Raw genomic sequence first — 25440 nt, 5'->3', positions numbered from 1 at the left:
TAGGTGATGACACCTGCCTGAAGAGAAGATGAACTAGATTTCTAGGGTTCTTTCTCTTCAACTGAGTTAAAAAAAAAATCAACAAAATTGCACTCACAGATAAAACTGATGTTAAATTTTAAAAAACAACTTAGGTCTTTTGTCATTTATTTTTAAATTGTCAGGACTGCATTTAGAGGGCATTTTAAAAAAGAAATTACATATACATAAAGAACACTGTGAACATTTAATTTCTCTGGCCTTTTAATTATCCTCTCCTCTAAATGCCCAAAATATCCAAAGCAATTAAGTACTAATTACACAATTTCTTTTTTTAAAATAAAGGGCTGATTTTGAGTCAGAGAACAAAACACATCTGAAACTAGTTAACATATACTTAAGGATTACAGGAGGGCATGAGGACTACCAAGAAATTCAAGGTTTTCTTTTGTTTTGTTTCATTTAAGCATTAAATTTAAGAAATAGTTATTTCAAGAGAAATAATATAAATTCCAGTGCACAACATCTGAAAATACAAAGTAACATCCTCACAAGATTTTTATCTATCCGTTTGTCAAATGTTTCTAAAATGCTAGGTTAAAATATACTGTATGGTAAAAACAATCTTTTAAAAACCTACTACATTTTAACTAAATTGGGGAAAGGCAAAAAGGAGATAGATAGATAGATAGATAGATAGATAGATAGATAGATAGATAGATAGATAATCTCCCTTTTGTGTATGCGCATGTATGAAAACTACATGTATCTTTTCAACTCTAGTAATTTGATTTTCTATGTTATTTTTCCAAAATGCTACCTCACTCAATACTAGAATCTACCGCCTTTGTCACCCACAATTTTATGTTCCTTAAAAGTAAGTTTCATAGCCCTTTCTACCCAATTAAAAAAGTTAGCAAATTTTTAGTTATAGACATTATTATGATTTGCAAACCATATGCAAAGGTACACAGAACAGAAAGGCATTTAACAGGGAGACTAACAGTCCAGATGAATGAAATCTTTGAAGAATCTAAAATTTCATTACAGCCATTAGTTTCAACCTCTTTCCCCAAAGCCTCTTGTCAAAGCCACTAATAGGGAATACAACTGACTGCTCTGACCTTGTCCTTTGCGTATGTCTTTAGGGGACAATTCTAGTGAAAATTGAAGTGCCCTAAAGATAGGAAACAAATGGGAGGTCACAAAACCTTAACAGTGCACAGTGAGGCTGAGTAGTGCGGTCAATGCTGGCAGGTGGTCGTGGAGAAGGAGGACATGAATATCAACATTAAAGGTGAAACTCTTCTACATTTTACATCACAATACTATAAATTCTCTTGATTTAAAGCCACAAAAATGGGGAGACTAGCATGGCAGAATAAAAAGAATACAGGGTAAGTTATTGGTAGGGCAGTAGCCAGTAGCCGTGATGCAAAGTCTGGGGCCAGATTCCTCTAAACAAACCAAGGGAATTGGATGGTCATTAGAATCCTTTCCAACTCCAAAATTTTGAGGGATTTTAAGGGTAGTCTTTGTCAACCCTAGCGCTTTTCACTGTAGTCACAGATATCAGACCCTCTGCAGAGCTACTAAGGAGCCAATTCAACAATAACAACAGTAACATTAACAACTCCACCCCCCATGCCTTTTGGTTATGGGAGTCAAATTCCAACTTATAGCTAATTTTCTCTGGAGTTGAGGTATCTGATTGTTCTATCCTGGGTCCCATCCTGCTGGGCACTGTCAACAGATTCTCACAATATGATTTTGGTGGCTGGTTAATAACCAGATTCCAGGGCATCCCCAGTAGCACAGCGGTTGAGCACTGGGCTGCGAAGCTGCCCGCAGCCTCTGTAGTGTCGGTTTGATCCCGGCCACCAGCAAGGGACCCACATGGCACACAGACCTCTCCTGCTGCCTGCTGCTCCCCTCAGCAGTGTACTTTGTTAGTCTGCCTGTTCTGTTCCCTGCTCGGCTCTGGTGAATCCTCTCACCCTCCCACACTTCTGACTGTACCCAGTGCTTGTATAAATAAATAAATAAACAAACAAACAAACAAACAAATAAATAAATCTTTAAAAAAAAAACAACAAAGAGATTCCGAACCACTGGCCACAGGAATGGACACTTGACCTAGAAAAGCCAGTCAGAGTCCTTTCTGAGGTTTATTGTGGGGCAAAAGAGAACCACTAATTTCACTCTAGGATTGCAAACTCTAAGGAATAAAGTAGCAACTGCCAAGGGCCATCTTTATTGCCTGAGCATGAAGACAACATTAAAGAAAGCAGAACAAGATAGAGAGAACACTGCTTTATCTTCTGGACTTTAGACTCCCCAGGTACCTCTTTGAACTAGTGAATTCTTGTGTATGTGTGTGTGTCAGTACGCACACACACAAAATCTAGCTTAATTGGGTTTCTGTCATTCACAACCAAAATAGTTGTAACATATCATCATCAGGAGACCAGCAGACACAAGTTATCTAGCAAAGCAATGGTGAGGGAGGGGCTGGGCTAGGAGCAGCAAGACTGCATATATGTGTCTGTTGTTCTTTGCTCTGAGCCCAGGGGGAAGCATGCACAAGCATATTTAATAAGGGGAATAAGTAAAGATGGCACCTCACACTATGACAATTTCTTCAGGAAGATGTGAGCAGGACCCCAATTCTCTCCTTCTCACCCCTAATATCATGTTGCTGTTACTCCGAAAATATCATCTTATATTTAACTTTCAAATAGATAGGAATTTCAATAGATGATACCTTATAAAATACCCAACTGTCTCAGTTCCCTTAGCCTATATAATCATGTTTTATTTCTAGTCTTTTATTTTCTACTGCTAACATCTGCATGTAAACATAATCTTAGTATTATAAATCTCATCTGTTCCCACTGCCTATTCTTCACCCTAAGTCATAATCCCCTGTTTGTCACATCATAATCACTTCCCCAACAGAGCACTGTTGCTTCAGGTGGGGAATAAAGCAGCAGGAACAGATGAACTCTTTAGAAACAAAGATCCTAATTTCTTACAGTGAGGGACATCCTTCACTAAGCCTATTTGGCTTCTCATCTTATACCCTCCTGGAGTCCCACAGTGTAGTGTAGGAGTGCTCGGAAAGCACCATGTAAAGTCTGCTTGTTTGTCATAAGGCAAGACCAAACATGGGAGGGTGAGATAGGATAAAGTGGGTGCCTCTCAGGTGTCACTCAAAATAATTGTTAGCTCCTACTGGAAAGAATGAAATATTTCCAGAGTCATGCTTATTAAGCCAAACTTAACAAGAATTTGCACTAGGCAGAGGCAGTGGAAGTTACTGACGAAAGCACCTCTGACCTGGAGACAGGCCAACCGAGGATGAAGGGTTTATTTTCAGTGTTTGGTAGAAATTTTTCATATTTTCTCTAACAGTGCAAATCACCTTGTCCTCTTCTCACTGTCACTGTTTTTCTTTCCCATCCCCTTCCCTTATGTCCAAAGTTCTCCCCACACCCACCAGTCAAAAAAAAGAGAGAGAAAGAATGTAAGAAAATACGAAAACACGGACTCATTAATTACTTGAGGACTACAAATTAAAATATCTCCATCAGTAGGTGAAATGCACCTTCCTTTTTTTTTTTTAATAAAAGAAATAAAACAAGGGCCTCCCCTGGTGACGCAGCAGTTGAGCACTGGGCTGCAAAGCTGTCCGCAGCCTCTGTGTTGCCAGTTCGATCCCCGGCCGCCAGCGAGGGTCCTACATGGCACACAGACCTCTCCTGCCACGCCCGCTGCTCCCCTCAGCAGTGTACTTCATCATTCTGCCTGTTCTGTTCCCCGCTCTGGCGAATCTCTCACCCTCCCGTGCTTCTGACTGTGCCCAGTGCTTGTATAAATAAATAAATAAATCTTAAAAAAAAAAGAAAGAAAACAAGCCCTTGGCAGAGAGGATAAGGACGACCACAATGCTGAGGTCAACGTTTAAGGAAGGTTCTTTGTGCATCTAAACCTAGAACCTAGGAGTATGCAGCAGGGTCTTCACGTCTTCTGAGACTCTAAATGCTAATCAATAAATGTTAATTCTGCATTAACAATCCTTGGAAATAAATGACATATACCTAAATTTGAATTTTTGCTAATCGATAAATGTTAATTCTGCATTAACAATCCTTGGAAATCAATGACATATACCTAAACTTGAATTTTTTTCATGTAAGCCTCCATGTTTGATCCAATTTTTTTTTTTAAATCCCTAATCATGCCTGCCCATAGTAAGAACTTAAAAGCTATCTGTCTACTGAACCAAGAAAAGAAAGAAAATTTGGTTAGTTTAGTGGTAAGTTAGCTAATGAGCTCAACTAGCATCCCGGAAAAACATGGTGACAGGAAGGTGAAAGTGAACAAGTAACATCCTACCACCATTTCAGGAAACACAGCTTGCATATGAGCCAGGAGCATTTTCTCCATAGATAAGTGGCAACCATTGATTTTGGTTTTTGCTGTAATCTGTACTTTTCTCTCAAAAGTTTAATAGAAGTAGCACAGTCTTTAATACGTTTATTTCCATTATCAAGTGAGCATCTTCTATGTGAGGTACACTACAGAAGGAGCTGCATTCTAAAGAGGATGGGCACAGCAATGGTGTGCATAGCTGTGAGCATCTGGAGGGCGTAATTACAGGTCATCATCTTTACACTAACTAGCATGTAGAGAACACACTCAACAAAAGTCAGTAGAAAAAAAGAATGAATAATGAATAGAATTATAAGAACTTCTGGAAGTTTCTAGAAATTTTCTGTATTCTTTTGTTTGTAGTCTCTCTACAAGGCCATAATTCCAACAAATTAGGGACTCATGTCAGTTGCCAAAAATAGTACCTGACTTAGTAACCTACTTGTGAAATAAGTGAATAAATATATGAATAAAATGTATTTTTCAGTTGGCAATACTACAGCTGTTTATTCAAATTTGACTTCTCTTAATAAAATATACCTTTTTTATAGAAGTATTTACAAGATAGGATGAATCCACCTGACTATTCCCAACAGTGAAAAGGATCCTCTTTTGTTTTTCTTTCCAATAGTACCTGGTTATATCATAGCAGCTGCTTAGTACATTGTTATGAATCAAGGAAATTCAAGATATTGTTAAGGCTAAGAAGGTGATTTACTTTTTTTTTCTCTTCTATTGACAACAGAGGTTAGATAAAACATGTATTTTATAAATAACATAAGCACAATGGGTGGAAAATTTAGAACGGGATAAAAATTATGGGAAGTCATAATTCTTAAGAACATCTAATATATAAACAATAAGAATCCTTGTCTTTAGAAAATAGTCCAGATTAGAAAGCAACAGAGAGATTTTACTTTTGCTTATAAAAGAATTGAAGTAAAAACAAACATGTTTGCAACAACTCTGCAACAAAATTCAAGGTGTACATATGCAAACAAGAAGATCAGATTAGTGGTCTATTTATATACCAATATTTTTCCATAGTTGTATTTAAAATGATGATCTATCTAAATTTACCTGGCACAGTACTTTAGATCTAATTAATCATTGTGAAGGGGTATTTACAAGGTAAAAGAATAACCTTATAACAATATTTCATACAAGGTTTTAAATTTTCATGTTTTAGCCATAAACAAACATATATTAATTCAGTGCTGCATTAAAATGCTTAAAATGCATAGAATTAATGAACAACTTCTTTGTATGCTAATGACGAGATGCTTCAAAACAGGACTGAGGTTACACAGAGTCAGCTAAACAGACTATAAGTTATTTATTTTGAAAGATCAGTCAGGTATCATCTTTGAATATGCTTCAATAAAATAAGTACTGTGGAATAGATGGGAGCCATCAATTTACGTTCCTTTTCTGAACGTCTGTGCAAGTGGTTATGAACCTCAGGACATGTTTCTGCATACTACTTAAAAAACTTTTTTTTATTGAAGTAACATTGGTTTGTAACAGTATATAGGTACCTGGAAATGTTTTTGCATTGCCTCTGTCAATCAGTCAATTCAGTCTAACACTCTCCTTTCCCATAATCAAATGAGTCAAGGACCTAGGACTGAATTCAGGTCACTCAGGCCTCCCCGGTAGTGCAGTGGGTTGAGCACATCACTGTGAAGCTGTCCACAGCCTCTTCAGCACGGGTTCGATACCCGACTGGCTTGGGAGATACCCACATGGCATGGCAGACCTCTCCTGTCTCGCCTGCTGCTCCCCTCAGCAGTGTTTCTGGTCCATCTGACTGTTCTGCTCTCTGCTCTGTCTCTGGTGAATTTTCTCACCCTCCCGCGCCTCTTGCCTGTACCCTGGTTCTTGTATAAATAAACAAATCTTTATAAAAAATAAATAAATATAGGCCACTTATAACCCCTTTGCTCTTTCTCTAATCCCTGTCCTCAGGTAAGAAGCAGAAAAAAGCTGGCTAAGCAAAGAAATCGGGGTAAAGGCCTGTTTACTCCTAAATAGATGGTGACAAGATAATAATCCCCAGCAGTTCTGGAAATATGGTGGCTTAAAACAATAAAATAGATTTGGTCATGCCATATTGGCCACTATCTGTGTGATCAATGTGATCAGATACTTTATAATACTATCAGAATGACATAGTTTTAAAATGTATCTCATGGTTCATCATAGATCATCCATTACAACAGAGTCTAAGCTATTATACATTCTATTTTTGACTAGGTATATGATTTCTATCCAATTTACCCTCTTTCCATAGGCTGAACATTGTATTGTCCTTCTCACATGAAAAATTTGCTGCTTTTATATACTAAAATTTAATTCAGTCATTTGAGGACATCTCCTAATTTATCAACTTTCTTTAACCCTAGCTAGAGAATATTATTAATATCTCCACGTTCAAATTATCAACAATCTTATATTATAACATATACAACTCCATTCTCCAGTTCATTAATAAAGATATTAAATGGTAAGACTTAAAACAGACTTCTTGCAGGACTGAATTCAACATCCCTTCCCAAACTGATCAAATACCATTCATTTGATTTTTGTTGGCCAATTTTTTTTGACCATTATGGTAAAAAAAATTCTTTGATTTTTTTTTTCTTTTTTACCTAAAAGTATACATAATGCAGACTCTTAGGTACCTATATAAAACAGATGTGTTCAATAAAACAATTTGTATAGAAACTATAAATTACCTCTACAAATTTCCACATTTAAAACAAAGAATAGAAATTAACTCATTGTAGAGTGCTTTATGGTTTCTGTGATCAGTTAACACATATATGCCCTTTGAGGCTTAATTTCTAATGCTTTAAGAGATGCTAAAAGAAATTACAATCTGTAATAAGATTCCATATTGGGACACAAACACATGTGCAGATGTGAGATTTTTTAAAATCATAGCAAATCTGTGATGATGATTAATGTTTAGCATAAAATAATAAAAGATTAATATCTGACTCAAGTAAAAAGTATTACTTGATTATATATATGAGACAAACACACCTGAGTTTTTGTAACCATTCTTTTTAATATATAAAGCATTTTATAGACAATATTTCTTTTGTTTCTTTCTCTCATAAGGCCGAGATTATGGTTAATATCTCATGACACCAAAAGTAATACTGCAACAGATATTAAAGCATTTTTTCAGCCACTTATTCTATAAAATATTAATTGCAAGTCTGTGCATGTGCTGTATATATATAGGGGATTAGGTAACTGAGTTCCTGCTCAGTTCTAAATCAATAAAAGATAACATGCACAGCATCAATCATTGTTCACTCTTCCTTTAGTACATAATAACTGCAAGACGAAGGTTTTTAAAAATATATATTTAAGCACTCATGGAGATATTGCAATCTACAGAGGATTAAGAAATACTTACCTAGGAAGGACAGGTTTTTCTCTAGAAGCAAGTCTCTTAGCATGACTTCGTGTTCATGACCAATGGCACTAGGAGATTTTAGTTAAGGATGGTAACATAGGTAGGATTATATCATCAGAAAAAAATGCTAATACCTGGTCTATAATGTGATATGAAATGGAAAACAAGTAATTACAGCAACTATTTCTACTTTTAGACCACATCTCTGACAAATGAGATTTCTATATCTCTCCCTTCACTTAAAAGATTCAATGGAATTGCTCTATGTAGTTTATATGTATTTTGGCAAATAAAGATTTGTAAATGGATATGTACTTCCTTTGACAAGAGTGAGAATCATCTTAAATGTACTTTATGTTATGCTAAAATCATCCAGTTCAATTTGGCACACATTTATTAAGCAGTTACTAAGTGCAGCAAAGATTACCCACCAGCCTTTGTCCTAAGACTTTATAGTCTTACAGAGTTCCATAAATCTTCTGTGAATTCACCCTTGTCACAGAGCCAGCATTTAGCAGCTCCTGTTTCTCTTCCACTCCACTGTTGGCCATCCTTTGTGACTGGGAAGCCATAACACTAATGCTGACCTGTTGAGAATTAGATGCAATCTGGAGGAAAGACATCTTCCTAAAGAACTGCAGGCTTGGGTATGGGTTCAGAGACTGTTTCAAGTCTTTTTCTCATGTGTGAGAATGTTTACACATTATGACATGCATACACACATATGCATATAAAGGCATACAATTTTTGGAGTGCCTGCTATGAGGTGCTTCAAAATCACTGTAAGTTAATGTAAGTTACTTCATCCTCACAGTTACTATCATGCATATTTTATAGATGAGGGAGCCAAGGCTTAGAAAGGTATCCATGCAACCTTAGAAAGTTATTAGTGTGGCAAAGCAGAGGTTTTTTTTTTTTAATTTATGTGTAGAAGAACTGGGGTGTAGGTCAGAGGTGTGGGGGTGAGACGATTCACCAGAGAGAGAGTGGGGAGCAGAACGGCAGACTGACTGGAACACAATGCTGAGGGGAATAGTGGGCAAGACAGGAGAGGTCTGCTGTGCCATGTGGGTTAGCTCCCAGGATAGGGAATGAACTCAAGTCAAAGCGTTGATAGCGCTGAGACTTAAACCTGGAACATCTGGGAGGCCCCAAAACAGAGGTTCTGAACAGACCTCTTCAAAGTCTGTATTTATGACCTCCACATGGCTTCTCAAGAAGTAATGAAATCAATTGTGAAATGATAATTGATACTAACCAATATTTCTCAAATAACATGTTTAGCCTCTATGCTAAGCACTTTGAGGTATCTTCCTATTTAATCTTCACAATAATCACACGAGTATATACTTATTTTTAGTCTCATTTTTACAGCTAAGGAAAGTAAAGAAAGTTGAGTAACGGGCTCAGTTCTCACGACAGGTAAATAATGAAATCAGGCATGTGACTTGGAATTCTGGTCTGTCTCTCACAAGGAGCAGAATGCACAATGTCTAAACAGGAGCGTCATCTTATTCTAGAATTTTAGTTCTGACAAAGTATTTGGTAATAATTATCTGGACCTTACTTCTCCATTTCATGGCCTTATTTCTTCATTCCACTGATGTTAATCTCGTCTTAACACTTCCTGGTTTACCAAAGACTCTTCAATTCTGATCATGCACTATGAGAGTCCAGTTTAAAATCAAGTAAAATTTATATTATATATAACCTGTAAAAAAAAAAAAAAGTTCCTAGAGAATTATCCTGCCCCTTATTCAACATATGCTGAATTTCATTAAATCTTAGAATTCCAGAGATGTGTTCACTTACGAACATCATCAAAACTGCATTTTTCCTGAGCCTCCCTAGTGGCGCAGTGGTTGAGTGCTGGGTTGCGAAGCTGCCCGCAGCCTCTGCAGCACTGGTTCGATCCCCGACCGCCAGTGAGGGTCCCACATGGCGCACAGACCTCTCCTGCTGCTAGCTGCTCCCCTCAGCAGTGTACTTCGTCAGTCTGCCTGTTCTGTTCCCTGCTCTGGCTCTGGTGAATTCTCTCACCCTCCAGTGCTTCTGACTGTACCCAGTGCTTCTATAAATAAATAAATAAATAAATAAATAAATAAATCTTAAAAAAAAAAAAAAAAAAAACCAAAACTGCATTTTTCCTTCTGTTGTTCCTTCTTGTTCCCTCCAGTAAATATGATTATGCTTATTTTATTTCTTACCAGAAACAAAACAAAGGACACAGATTTTGAAATCACAAAATTTCACAGAACTAGAAAGTCCATTGAAGATATTTGATGAATCCCTCTCAATGGACTCTTATTACTCGGGACATCCCACATTTTAGAACTAAATTATTTACTTCTATTCCACATAAATGTGCTCTCACTTTTATTGTTGTAAATTATTTACATCTAAGATGTTGAATCATGAAACTGAGGTTACTGATGGTACAGAAATGAAACCCACAGCATTTTAAGCTTCCTGCATCATTATCTTTCCTTGTTTCTCCGTTTAGGTCTTTGTCTAATAGCTGTGTCCTGATGGCACTCTTTGGAAAGTTGAGGTGGCTGGTTTCTCACACCTTTTGTGTCAGTGAATGTGACCTGTGGCAGGAAAGGTGTGGGTGGGCATGGCTATATAGGAAAAAATATAGTAGACACCAAAAGAAAAGGAAAGCATAATCAATAGCAATTTATATATTCTGCTACTGTGTGTTTTGTGGTGCCTTATTATTAAATGTTCAATTTACTTTATTCTACTTTATACAAATGTCTGTATGCAACATTTTCTTCATGGAATAAAAAGGGTTTGCACCTATTCTATTTACTAAGTGTGTGCTTTCTTACTTTCTTTCTTACAAAATGATGTAATTTACTGAGAGGAAGCAATGTAAACATTACCAAATCATCAAAACAACATATAAATAGCATTTCTACTCACAGGGAAAACCAATAAGCTTTCCTCACTGTGAAATAATAAATAATTCCTGTGGATCAGTCTAGGAAACACCTATGCAAGTGTATTCACGTTATATGAAACTGCTTCTACCTCAACACAAAGATAAAATCAGTCTTCTTAAAAAATAAACTTCTAATCTTTTTTTTTTTTTTTTATTTGGCATGGTAACTACAATCACCAATTTGAAATTTTGGAAAGATATACCTCTTAATTATGCTCTGCTTGATCTAAACATATATAAAATACAAGGTCTGGAAAATGAAGCTTATAAAAACAGTAATTTTCCTGGCAATAAGCATAATGGAACAGCAAAATTATAATCTAGTCAGTGAATGCAATTTACAGACATACATCATTATCTTTATCAATTGAAATCATGTACGACTTTAAATTCTACTGGCAATAACACAGTCAAAAAAGGAAAGTGAATGATGGCAAAAATGTAAGGAAAATACTCCAAACAGAATTTATAATGCTCTATAAGCAGAAACACTTAGACTTTGTCTATAATAATACCTATTATTGATGTATGGCAGTGACCATGGGGCAAAACTTGTAAATAATCTCACAAGCCATTTTCTCTGCCAACAATACAGCAATCTAGTTTCCCGTAAGCATCTCAACTATTACTGAAAAATAGTCTCCTGGCATTTACAAAGCAGTTGACTTCATACTTTAGTCCATGCATATATAATTAGATAGTTATATTTAAAATCAATATGCAATCCTTCAAAAGACATTATGCTTTTAAAACCTTAACTTTAAATTGATTTTTAACTATTTTATGTGCTTTAAAATTAACATGTAATTCCATCCCACATATTCTGAATGGTGTTAGTTGTTATATGAATGTGCTAAACTTTATCACTGAAGCAACATGAGGTTGGCACTCCTACAATTTCTAACACTATCATTAATTTTATACTGAAAGTAGAATAGTTTGACTTCAGTGTAATAAAATGGTAAGCTGATGATAACACTACAATTTTATTAATTTAAGCTAGACTGGGGGAGCAGACTTTAAAGAATAAATATATAAATGACTATAACCAGCACAAAATTCTTGAGATTAGTTTTCAGAGGGTAGGCTATGAAAAAGCAGTAACTGTCCACTCAAATCCTGTGTTAAGAAGTAAGCATTAACTCTTTATAATCTCAATGTCTTTAATGCAGAATTACTAGACATCTGTTTTCACAGTTCAACACTGTCCAGAGGGAAAAACTAACTTTGTTTTTCTAAAAACATTTATCAGGGAACCAAATGACAGTTCAGATTGTAATCATCATTAAAAAAAAAAAAAAAGAATCTACTGCCTTTTAAAATGTGATGGTCTCTGGTGGCATTTTAATCGCATCATCTTTTAACTCTAGGCTCAAAATTTATTCTAGTAAACTCAGCTGAATTTGGCTCATTTTTAACAGAACTTTGCTATATAGTTTTAGATGTTCATTGTAATGGTTAGATACACTCCTAGACAGTATGCTACCTGCCTAATGACTCTGTTCCTTTAAACTCATTGAAAACCGAGCCGTTTGAAATAAGCACGTGAATGTGCAATTGCTGAACTGACATCTTCCCCTGGTCTATCTGATTTTTCTTAAGCTGTAGAAAAGAATGGTCTGCAGTTGACCCTCCAGTTGATTGAATGTAAAATAGAAGAGTATGAAATGTGTTTTGTGAAGCAGAACTTTATGTCAGGTTAAAGCTAGACACATCTCCTCCAGTGAGCCTACGCTCGTCAATTGTGCACCTAAAATTTTATGGGAGAGGATACTGTTTGATGCAGTCCACCAGTGGTCCATAACAGCAGTCGTTCACAATACACTGCAGACAAATAAGAGAAAGGGTCTGGGGTGGCACAACTACAAAAACTATTATAGTTAAACAATATCATAAAAGCAGTAATTACTTTTCTTAAAAAAATTAAAAAGCTATCAAAAGGCTGTTCAGATTTAATCACAGAAAACAAAAAGTGCATGTTTTTTATTCACTATAAAAGCAAGCTATTAAAAAGTGAAATGCTCATCTCGCAAATATTGCATTGCCATTTATGGTGCACCCTGACCTCATGATAGTTTATGATGACAGTAATTAAATGAGGTTTAAAATCCTTTACTCTGCTAGGCAGATAACAGCATTGCCACTGAAAATAGACAGCTGTGATTAATACCTGATAGACCTGATTTGCTAGAACTCCATCTGGAATCTGAGAAGGGTCCCGTAGCATACTATTTATAAAAGACTTGGAGGCTGTAGAAGAAAAGAGATGAACTGTTAGCAGGCAGTCAACATACTTTTAATGCAACATGAGAAATGATATTACCTATTATACACAAACCATGAAAATACAAACATTACTGATACTAATCGTTTTTCCTACTTCTTGTAATCTAAGGGAAGCTTTTAATTAGACCATTTTGCCAAGTATTATAAGCCACATTGCCAGATTTGAGGATGCTCTAATTTTTTCCAGGGTAAATTAACAAGTACAGAACTAAAGCATATGTCTCTTTGCAGATATTAGCTTTGGAAAAGACCACTTGAGGAGAAAACAAACACAACAAAAATAATCAGTAAAGAAAATATTTCTCTTTTTCAGGTGAGTATTTTAGAACCAAGCATTTGTGCACGGAGAGCTTACCAAAGGCAGGCCAGATTCAAAGACTTCGATGATGTCAATAAAAATAGCTTTGAACCAAGAAAGCATTTCTGAATTCTAAACCTTTCTAAAATAGAGCTCATCAATTGCAGTAAATGTTATGTCCACTTCAAAAGAAAATAGCTAAAATGGACACTTGAGGGCATTTTAAATAAGAAAAAACTATATAAATACATATTTTTATATGCATGTTTGTCCCAAAATATGCCTCATCACATCCAATTACAAATTAAACTGATCTTACCCCAGGGAACTTCTACAGAAAAAAAAAAAAAAAGACTATGGGAGGCATGTAATCAGGAATGCCATTATTAGATCACATATTTTGAAAAGTGAAGCAGAGATCTTGCTTGGCCTCACTGTCTACTATGGGGACAGGGAAGCCAAGGTGCATAGAAGCAAGGGAAGAAAGCAAAAGTCTAGACTGAAGCTGTCAGATGTCCTGGAATCAATAATTTCAAGTCCTCCAGTGGAATCATTCCCAAATATTTAGCAAAATGGCTTAAGGGACTTCCCACACCAGTACAAACAAAAATGCATACTGGATAATTATCTAGTTAATAGAATGAACACCAACCACATGTCTACATTATCCAGGCTCTGAGGTGATTTTTGGCCTTTTTAATTTTTTTTTAAGGATTATTATACTCTTTATCAAGTTCAGGACTATAAGAACACTGACAGATATGATAAATGTTAGTAAATACTGTGAAAATAAGGAAGTTACACCTTCCTCATGTAAGCACTATACTGAACCCAAAAGAAAAACTGAAGTACAACTATTTTAATTATCACCTACTCTTAGTCTCATAAATGCATGCTTCTAGCAACATCCATGTACTTAAGAGCCATCTGTACACCTGTGTTGGCCCTGCAACTAGAGAGGTGATATTTGGAATCTTACCCAGCCCTATCTCTACAACTAACTCTGTAACCTAAGCAAGTTATGGAGCCTCTCAAATTAAATGTCTTCATCTTTAAAAAATAAAATATCTGAGGGTCTCCTGGTGGCACAGGGGTTAAGTCTCAGAGCTATCATACCATCACCACAGTGGCCTGAGTTCTAAGCCTGGCCAGGTTGCTGACCCACAAGGTGCAGCAGACCTCTCCTGTCTCGTCCACTGCTCCCCTCAGCAGTGTATTTCAGTACATCTGCCTGTTCTGCTCCCCACTAGGTTCTGGTACAAGTCTCTAGAGAAAATAGCTACAACAGCTATTTTGTTGTCATTTATTTTGTTAAAGTAATAGCAGTAACCAAATAAAGTTTAGTTTAAGTTGAACTCAATCATTTCTGAGTGAAGTGCCATGAATAAACAGTACAAATGCTGAGAATATGAATTAGCAAATCACCATGTAAAAGAACAGATTATTGCAACAATAGTGTTAAATAAATTGCAATGCACCTGGTAAACTCATTCAGCATTCCCAGCTTAATCTAAGGCCCGGCCAGTTGGAGGGGACCAACGCAGGTGCTCATGCAGCAAGGTCATCTCTCTGAGGGTACTGCCTCTGGTTTGCCACTCGGTCAGCAAACGGTAATAGCATATACAATCTTTAGGTTATCCTTGATGTTCTCAGTATCTCACAGAAAAGGCAGCTTTGTCTCCACATGTACCTGATCATTACTAAGATGTTACCCTGCTAATTCTCATATTCATATGAGGAAAAGATCTTTAATCTATAGATGGCCAGATACCATGAACAAAAATATTATTATCCTATGGAAAATTACTGACCTCATGAAACTACATGCAAACTCATTGCTAATATAATAAAACAAAGGCTCTTTGAAAAATAAAAGAAGAATACCCTAGGACATAAGAAAATTAGGTCATTTATTTTGTGAGGGAAGGAAAGGAAATATTAAGAAAAAGAGAGTGATGATGTCATAAGTTTCCTCACAATATAAATTCTAGAACAGTGTGCTTATCAGAATTAAGAATCATAGCCAATAAACTTTTTTAAAAGTGGTTTGAATATAATGACTAAAACACTATTCAAAGCAAAGGAAGCTTGTGAGGGGAAGTCAGTCATTTGGAATTGAATAGTAAAAGCTATAGATTGAGTCCACATTCATTTGAACACAACAAAATGTCTTTTCTCTTTTCTTAGAGCAAAAGTGAAAAGTGCTAACAAATAGGAAATCTAGGTCTTTGCTGCAGACCCAGGACCTGCTGGCCCTCCATTTGTACTCAGGCTTCATAAAAGTATGTCCATGTCTCAAATCAAGCCAGAGGATGCAAACTTACTTTCACACACATATTCTGAAGTTTAGGCACTGCCAAAGGATTTGAACAGTAACATCAACCAAATAATAAAAGGTATCTGTACAATCTCGGGGTGACTAGAGATAAGAGGCCTCGAGGAAGCCTGTTCATTTCATGGAAGCTGTTTCTGGGCCAGTTACTACCTCTGCCCAATGGACTTCCATCTTTTTTGGCCATGTGTCATCAGGAGTCTTTTCTCCCTAAACTTTACTGACTTTGTTTTCCCTAAACTCCCAGCATTCACAACTTACCCGTGCCACTGCTTCAACTGTTGGTATTTCAACTCCCTACCAGGCATGTACAAAGCAGGAATGTATGAGTCACTTGCAGTTAGATGTGTAAGAATAGAAGAGGGCTGATACCTCTTACAGCATGTTCCAGAAGGTAGCCAATGGGCAATGCCTGGACTAAGACTGGATAACACCCAAGTAAAGATGATCATTTTACTGTGAAATATTTTTAACATAAAGTAATTAGGAGCCTAAAATAATAGATATCCTTGCATCCATTCTTTGTTTCAGCTTCTGGATCTGTAATTAATTTTACTTTAGTCTAATACTAATTTACACAAACTTACAAATGTATTCGTTTCGCTAGAGGTTGGTTTGTTTTATCAGCATTTTCAAGAAGTCAAACTTTAGTTTCTTTAACTCTCTCTAAATCTCCATTTCAACAATTTTGTTTAATTTATCATTTGCCATCACTATTTCCTGCTTTCTACTTTGAATTTGTTACATAAGTCTTTTATTGACTTGTTATTTTTTAAATTAAATTTTAGTTCTTTAACAAATTTTTAATGCTACAATTTACCCTTAAATTCTGCTTTAGCTACATGCCACATGTTTTGTTGTAATTTATAAATATCTTGTTGAAAAACTTAATTTGGTTTTTGATATTTCTAGTTTGATTATATTGTGGCATGTGATTTATTTGGAGGTATTTGTTTGACTTCCTTTGGGTTTCTATATGTGATCACATTTTATAAATGTTTCACAGATCTTAAAAAATACTTAAGCTCCTATTTTTGAGGATAGAGGGTTCTGATATGTCTGACAGGCTGAGATTTTTAATTGAATTATTCAACTCTTCTATATACCTAATTATCTCCAAACATGTGATATAATCATTGACTATATTGAATTTATCAACTTTTCTTCATAATTCTGCCAACACTTACTTTCTATATTCAGAGGCTATCTTGTTGAATGCATGCAGTCTTACTGTTCTATATATCTTTCTTGAAATTATGTCCTTTCATATCAAATCAAGACTGTCTTTTTTTTTATAAGTGTTATTTAGTGGTAATAATATTGTAACATTTAAAAAAAAATTAATAATATCTGCCTAATACACCTTGTGTTCTATTTCTTTCCCTTTTACTTTACTGGATCAGTAAGAGGTGTGACTCTTATAAATAACATTTAAGTAGATTTTCTAAAATAGTACTTGCAAATCTCTGCTTTTTAAAAAGTGTAGTCCACTTTATACTGATAAATTCTGATTATACTGATAGAGACTTATTTCTACCCTTATTTTCTTTATTATCTCATCTCAATAGTATTCATAAATTTTTATTGAAGTAATATCTCACTATAACAAATGTACATCACTAAAAATCAACATGTGCATATACTACAATAAGTCTACTCTCTTATTTTCCATGTTCACTAAGCATTCTCTTTCCCTCTTTCTTTTCCCTTTACTACCTTCTAGGTGATTAAGTTTTCTTTATCCCCTCTTTCTCTCTTTATTTGCTTAGAATACACCTTATAGCTGTTCTTCAGACTTCCAAAAAAGTCTTAAACTGAATAATATCTAATGCTATCATTTTGTATTTCGAAGTACAGTAGTCTGCCTGTATCCAAGGTTTCCTTCCCCAAAGTCTCATTTACCATAAAGTGGTGGTCCAAACATATTACAGAAAGGAAAAAAAACAGAAAGAAGGAGACAATGGGAAGAAAGCAGGAGGAGAAAGGTAATATAAACACAGAACTTTCATTATAGGATACAATTATAATTTTTCTATTTTGTTATCGTTATTATTCTTCTACTGCTTCAGGTTTATTTTTATTTTAATTATTATTTTTTATTTTTTACATCATTGTTCATTTTTAAACAATATTTGCTTCCCCCACCCCCTCAGGTGTAGTCCCCATAGAGTTTCCTTCCCCAAGGCACCCGTGCACCATCACCTCAGTCCCCTGTGCTCCTCCCTCCCTCCCTCCCTCTGCTCCCTCTCCCTCCTCCTCCCCTGCTTTACTGCACCAAGTTTAGATATTAAACTTTACCATAGGTGTGTATGTGTAGAAAAATCAGAGTATATATAGGGTTTGTCATTATCTGTGGTTTCAGGCATCCACTTGGGAAGTTTTGAAATGTATGTCACTCTTATAAAGGGGGATTATTTGTACCAGGAATTTAGAATTCACTCACTTCAGTCAAGAAACCTCCCATTACCCATTAGTGTTCATGTTTTGGTGACTTATCAGTCTACATAACCATATGAACCCATTTCTTATATCAGAATTCTTTTTTTTTAAGATTTATTTATTCATACATACAAGAACCAGGATACAGGTCAGAAGTGCAGGAAGGTGAGAGGATTCACCAGAGACAGAGTGGGGAGCAGAACAAGCAGACTGACTGAAATACACTGCTGAGGGGAGCAGCTGGAGAGACAGGAGAGGTCTGCTGCGCCATGTGGGTTTCTTGCTAGCCGGCTGGGATTGAACCCGTGCTGCAGAGGCTGTGGACAGCTTCACAGCACTGCGCTCAAGCACCTGCACCACCTGGGAGGCACAGAATTCTTTTTTTTTTTTTTTTAAATATTTATGCATACAAGAACTGGGATACAGGCCAAAGGTGCAGGGTGTGAGAGGACTCACCAGAGACAGAGTGGGGAACAGAACAGGCAGACTGGCTAAAATATACTGCTGAGGAGAGCAGTGGGTCAGTCAGGAGAGGTCTGCTTCACCATGTGTGTATCTCCCTCACGGGGGATGGAACTAGCATTCTATTTCTTATAAATTTCTCTCCCTCAGTTCCCTATACACACACATATGGTTCTGATTTTGAGAGAACCTTGACTAATACATTTTTAAAAACATTCAATGCTTCTTGAGACTTATCAACATGTTTACATTTTTTTTTCCTTTCAGCATTGCTTCTTGAATTCTACTTTCTATTTTTTAGATTCAGTATCCAAAAATTGCATATTGTTACTGAAATATCTCATCTAATTGATAAATTCTTTCAGTTGGTATCACAGAGTAATGAAACTTCTCAGTCTTGCCATGCCTGAACATGCTTTTACTTAGTTTTTATTCTTGAAAGATAATATACTTGGGTATAAAATTATAGATTGGGCCTCTGTGGCGGCACAGACAGTTGAGTGCAGTGCTGTGAAGCTGTATGCAGTCTCTGCAGCATGGGTTTGATTCCTGGCCAGCCAGGGAAATTCCCACATGGCTCAGCAGACCTCTCCTGTCTCACCCGCTGCTCCCCTCAGCAGTGTATTTCATTCAGTCTGCCTGTTCTGTTCCCTACTCTGTCTCTGGTGAATCCTCTCACCCTCCTACACATCTGGCCTATACCCCAGTTCTTGTATAAAGAAATAAATCTTTAAAAATAAAATAAAATAAAATTATAGGTTAATAATCTTTTTACATCAGTCTTCTGAAGATACAATTCCATTGTCTCTTGGCATCTGTTATTGATAAGAACTTTACTGACAGACTAACAGTAATCTGACATAAGTAATTTGTATTTTATCTCTAGTTGCTTCTACACTTTTCTTTGCTATTCAGTAATCCATCACTATACATCTGAGTGTGGTTCTTCTATTTAGCCTGACTGTAATTACTTATGTTTGATGAATCTGAGGATATATAACCTTAACCAGGTTGCAAATTTTTGAGCTATTATGAATTTGGTCTCCATTTTCTTCCTCTGCACTCTTACATTGGATATCTATTAGAAGAGCTTATGCTTTTCCTATGTCTGCTACTCCTATAAAGCATTTATATTTTCCTATTCTGTCTCCTGTTTTCCTGTGTTATACTTAAGGTGCTTTTCTTAGATTCATCATAAAATTTTCCTATGTTCTAATTCTTTTAATTTTTGCTTATCTCCTTTTCTAATACTTCTGTTTTCTAAATCTATCTGTTCTTTTTCACCCTATTCTTTCATTTACCCAGATAGTTTTTGTTTATTTACCCAGCTTATAAATTTTTTATTTTATAGTTCATAAATTCTATCATAGAGATTTAACTTAAAGTGTTTTCATTTTTATCATTTCTAGTGCATTGCATACTTTTTCTGCTCCTGTTCTCCCTCATCTTCCCTATATGATAGTGATATCATCAACTATCACACTTGGTTTGTAAATTTTTACTGTCAGCTTATTTTCAGCAGGAATTATTTGACCTACATTGTAGATATAACCATGACAGAGTAGTTATGTTTACTTTTGTATAGACCAGCTTTACTGTTAATTTCTTAGCTTAGGTTTCCTGTAGCAAACAAGAATGCAAGCAAATTTGGACATAAACTTATAAATGGCGATGAGCTATTATTTCTCCTCCCCTAATATTCCACAACTCAAAATTATATATAGTAAACAAGTTTCCTTGCTATTTTTTCATGGGAAGAGGAGTCACATCATTATGATTCCCTTGTATATTTGGTAAATTTGTGCTAATTATGACCTTAGCAGAAATTATGGGTGAGAGACCTTAGTTTCTCCCCATACAGGTTCTCTAAGGTGTGCACAGACTTCTCCTTGAAGTGGTGGGTGCATTTCAAGAGCAAGTGTAACAGGAGAATCAAGGAGAAGCTTATGACATCTTATGACTTAGCCTGGAATGTCACATGGCAAGACATAAAAATAAATTTTTATTTACATCTTCCTCAAAAGTGGAAAACATACCTTTTAAAAAGAAGGTGAGCTTGGAAAGCTATTCAGTGTAATACTTTCAAATGCAGAGGCAGAATGGAACAGTGGTTATGAACAGGGCCTAGAATCATACAGACTTGGTTTGTGGCCTGGTTTTTCTATCTACTGGCTATATTATCTCAAGACGTCAATCCATGTCTGTGATCTTCAGTTTCCTCATCTCAGGCTCTGGTTGTTATAGTTGTTATACTCTTGCTTTGGTTGGTGTCAGATCATGCACAGTATGACCTGCTTTCTGCCTCCCTGCATTGCATTATCAATATATAGATCATTTATTGCTCTCTATTGTTGAAAAGGTAAAAAAAGAAAGACTACATGAGATATGCAGGAAATCAGAGACCTGCTCTGACCAATTATTTATTGGCAAAGGCTTAAGAGAGTGATAGGCAGAAGGGAATCTATTCAACAAAGTTTGGCAATGCCTGATTCTCCCTTCTTATACCCCTGTCCTGCCCTTACCCTTTGTCACAATTAGTACATAATCTTTGATCAAAACCATTCTCTGGGAGGAACCTGATAGGAATCCTTTACACCTGTTGTGTGTATCAACTCAGTGTGTTACCACTCCATGGGGGGAGGAGTATTTTAAGTCTTGCCTAGAGCCATTTAAGAGAAGAACTTTTTCTCTCTTTAGGTCCCTGGAAGTCCTGCCCACTGTAGAGTGCCTTTTGACTAGGTAATACTTGCACTAAAATAAAGACAAGACCACGTATATAGTCAGGGCTTATGAGTCAAGGTTTAAGCATGATTGGTGAGCTAGAATGGGGCTAATTTTTTATTGGATGGCAGTAGTCAGGAGATAAAGAAAGAGTGAAGTGAAGGAAGGATGATACAGGCATAAAGAGATGGATTGCTAGGAAGAAAAATTCAAGTGAAATCAGAATGACAGCGCTAGAACCTAATTCTCCATCTAGTGGGTGGGGGAGGAGGAACCCAGAGCTTCTATTGTTGGTAGTTCTCCCAAATATACCAGGAGCTTTGCCTCTTCATGTGGCTGCTCCAGAGGCTGAGATCCAAGCTAGAATCTAATCTTTTCTTCAGATGTTGGTTTAAGTCTTTTGGACATCAAGGTTATGAGGCCCCAAGTTACAGCGCCACAGGAGTTGGCTGGGCAATGTCTTTTGTGGCCAATTTCAATATTGTCAGTAGCCTATAGGCGTCTATTTACTCTTGCAGGTGGAACTATTTTTTAAGAATTGCAGGCAGCCCACTAGCTCTTCATCTGCGCGGGAGTGATCTCTAAAGCAGTCTGATCCCACTGGATAACCTGAGTAAGAAATATCTCTTAATATTAGGGAGTCCCATAGGGACAAATTAAATTTTGCTCTCTAACCAGCACATAATCATAACTTGAATTAGAGTCATCAAATAAAAAAGTATTATGTAAGGACAAGAGATGTCTTGAAAGCATAAGTACTCACACTGATCAGATTCTTGTCTGCGGCTACTGCACACTATCAGCTCTTTTTCAAAAAATGTTTAAGTACTTGGTTAGTGCCAAAACACATGTAATTGCACCCCTCTCATCCACTCACCCACAACAACATCCTCCAAATACAGTGTGCTCTTTCTCATCTTTACCTTCACTCAAACTTCAAGTCCAGTTCAATTCTCACTTTGTCCAATAAAGTTTTCCCTTATTTTCCCAATCCACATGTGCTCCTCTCCTTCATAGTAGAGTGAGGTAAACTTATATTGTCTTTTTAGCACCTGATTAAATGTTACTTTGTCATCTGTTCACAGGAGATTGATTAGGATGCTAAGATTTAAAACTGTGACACATTAAAAAATATAAAGGAGAAAGGAGTATTTAGCACAGAGTAAGAAAAAAGATGTCATATTTCCTCTATGTGGTCTATAGTATCTGGGGGCTTTAACACGGAGAAAAAATTAAGCTCATCTTGTGGTAACCCCAAGAAGATGAGAAATAATTTTTATAAATTTATTGCTGGTTCTTAAACTGTAAATGTTTCAGATTTTAAGCTCTCCCATATATGGCTCTGTATTTGCTCTACACATCAACATTTCTTAATCTTTTTTCTTTACACTATAGTCCAACTAAGGAGACTTTTTTTCCTTATTTGCCTCCCTGCCATTAAATTTGAAAAGCTACAGGTTACTGTAGCTCTAGTTACGCAATAGTCCTCTATCGTCTTGGAGAATGCATAGTTCACATGGAGGACTATGGAATTATTTGCGTTGAGATACTTGGTAAGCTACTTAAAAGCAGCAATATTTCTATGTTTATCACCTCAATGTTACACTGCAAAAAAAGAGCTACCCAATAGATTGCTGAAATAATGTATGAATTACTCAAAAATCTAAGCCCTGTACTGTAGAACTGGAGCAATTTTTAGTAAAATGGACCTGTCATTAATTTGAGCTTTTATCATGATGCATGAAAAAGCTTTTAAAAAATTGTTTTCAAAGGAACTCTTCTGCACTGTTGGTGGGAGTGCAAACTGGTCCAACCACTGTGGAAAGCTGTATGGAGATTTCTGGACCTACTAAACATAGAGCTTCCATATGATCCAGCAATTCCACTCCTAGGTATTTACCCAAAGGACACAGAAACATCAATTCCAAAGAACACCTGCACCCCTATGTTTATAGCAGCACTGTTTACAATAGCTAAGCTTTGGAAACAACCCAAATGCCCAAAAATAGATGACTGGATCAAGAAGATGTGGTACATATATACCATGGAATATTACTCAGCATTCAAAAAAGATAAACACATGCAATTTGCAGCAACATGGATGGCGCTGGAAGCGATCATGCTCAGCGAAATAAGCCAAAAAGAAAAAGAAAAATACCGGATGGTCTCACTCATAGCAGGAATCTAGAAAACTTAAATAAGGGACCAGGAAAATGAATAACTATAAGAAAGTGAAAATCAAAATCAACAAAAAACTATGAACCAGAGATACTCTATGGGGGGTGGGGTGGGGAGGGAGGGATTGGGGTCAAAATAAGGGGGTTGTGATTGTATGGGGAATATAAAAATAAAATTTATTTAAAAATAAATAAATAAAAAAAATAAAAAAAAAATAAAATAAAATAAAAAAAAAAAAAAAAAAAAAAAAATAAAAAATTGTTTTCAGAAAAATATAGGTTAAGAGGCTGTAGGACACAATGGGTCTTTAGATAAATGTTGACAACATCTAGTGTTGTGTCTCCCAAAGAAAAGGCTACACAAAACAATTTTTCTTCAACAGCTATGTATTATCTTTACAAGTACCTTCTATTTATGAAAAGAAACTGTACCATTTAATGTAGAAATACAATTTTCCTTTTAAAATATAAATTTATTGCTAGTGCATGTGGTACTATGTGGACATGGCAAAAATTGTGAATGTACCCAAATTTTTAAGTTCAGAAACACTGGAATAATACTTATCCCAAGTTAGTTGAGCATTCAGGAAGGTAAGGCTCTCCTCAGTCTATCCTATGAGAAGTTTCCATGTCTAAAAAGGAGTAAGTTAACATTTCCTGATGTGTCAGCTAACATTCAACATGTATCAAGCACCACTACAAATTTTTCACGCATATTAACTCAATGAATTCTCAAAATATCCCTATAAAGTGGCTATGCCCACCTAGAAATGAAGAAACTGAAAGGTGGGAATTTAAATAATTTTCCAAAAGTACCACTCCCAGTTAGCGCTGGAGCTATGATATGAACTTAGTCAGCTGGGACTATAATTACCAGTCATTCTTTCGTAGCACAATTCCCATGGTACTCTAAAGTGATCTGAAATGTTCTAGATGAATGCATCACACTTCTGAGAACTGAACTCAAGTTTTTCATTGATATTCTCTCCTCCTTTCTAAGTCTCTCCCCAATTCAAGTATTAGCAACAGAAGTGTCAAGTCACTTAGTGTTTCCCATTGAGCAAATACACAGCCTTATTATGAATTTGAGTTGAGTCACATGTTAAAAGAAAACTCTGGCTGCTCAAGGTCAGGGGAGAAAGTTAATGGCAACAAATATCTACCCAAATTTGCTGTTGTAGCTAGAAGAACTGGCAAGATCATGAGTGTCTAATGTTCTATAAAAAGAAAGAAAAATGGATGTTCCTAAATATTGTTCCACAGTGGCGGCTGATATGACCACCTTTGCATTATGCAGAGAGACAAGGATACGTCTGTGCTTTGTAAGTTGATGACTTCAAGAAGCCTCTCTAGCAATTGCTTCTGGCAGCCTGCTCATTTATGTCTCCTATGTTTCCTTTTGCTGGCAAAGACCCACACCACATCATGGTGTCTGCCTGAGTGCATAATTAGAAAGTAGTTAATTCTAAGTCATTAAAAGTGTTGCCCAGGATTGGATGGATTCATGGGAAGGGAGAGTGTATGGGCAAGAGAGTGCGTACTTTTTCTGGCAAGCCCCCTCATCTAATGGGAAAAGAACAAACTACTCAACTTCAAAATTCTCAAATTTTAGGAAAAGGCAGATGGGCAAACAGAGATGAAGCTTCAAGGTAAGTTAAACAATTTGAAAATTCACACACTTTCAGTACACTGAAAGAAACAATTCCTGGGAACTAAGCCCATGTGACTAATTACAGTCAGGGACAGCGCTTCTATTCAGAAATAACTTTCATCTAATTCTCCTGAGAAAAATCTCAACAACTTCCAAGCAAAACATAAGCTATTCAATTTCTGCCCATTACCCAAGACAGAGATCTACCTTTCTTATATTAATTACAAATGAAAAGAGTAGAAATTCTATGTGTCAGACACTCTAAGAAAGGAAGGCAAAGTATA

At 36.1% G+C, this 25440-nt stretch overlaps 1 protein-coding gene across 5 annotated transcripts in view; it reads right to left on the bottom strand.

Moving 5' to 3' along the window:
• CDIN1 (CDAN1 interacting nuclease 1) overlaps window positions 1-25440 on the bottom strand; it is a 211998-nt gene that overhangs the window by 95742 nt on the left and 90816 nt on the right. For all 5 annotated transcript variants that reach the window (XM_054700360.1, XM_037502177.2, XM_037502178.2 and 2 more), the window contains exons 6-8: window positions 12961-13040; window positions 12565-12614; window positions 7844-7911 (exon numbers count right to left, since the gene is read on the bottom strand). In XM_054700360.1, coding sequence (XP_054556335.1) covers window positions 7844-7911; window positions 12565-12614; window positions 12961-13040 — 198 coding nt within the window. The remainder of the gene's footprint in view (window positions 1-7843; window positions 7912-12564; window positions 12615-12960; window positions 13041-25440) is intronic.

This window comes from Talpa occidentalis, unplaced genomic scaffold (genome assembly GCF_014898055.3).
Source record: "Talpa occidentalis isolate TD23 unplaced genomic scaffold, MPIMG_talOcc4v2.1 talOcc4.11, whole genome shotgun sequence".
NCBI classification, from domain to species: domain Eukaryota; kingdom Metazoa; phylum Chordata; class Mammalia; order Eulipotyphla; family Talpidae; genus Talpa; species Talpa occidentalis.
Note: the sequence above shows the minus strand (reverse complement) of the source record. Positions and strands in the feature narration are given on the sequence as shown.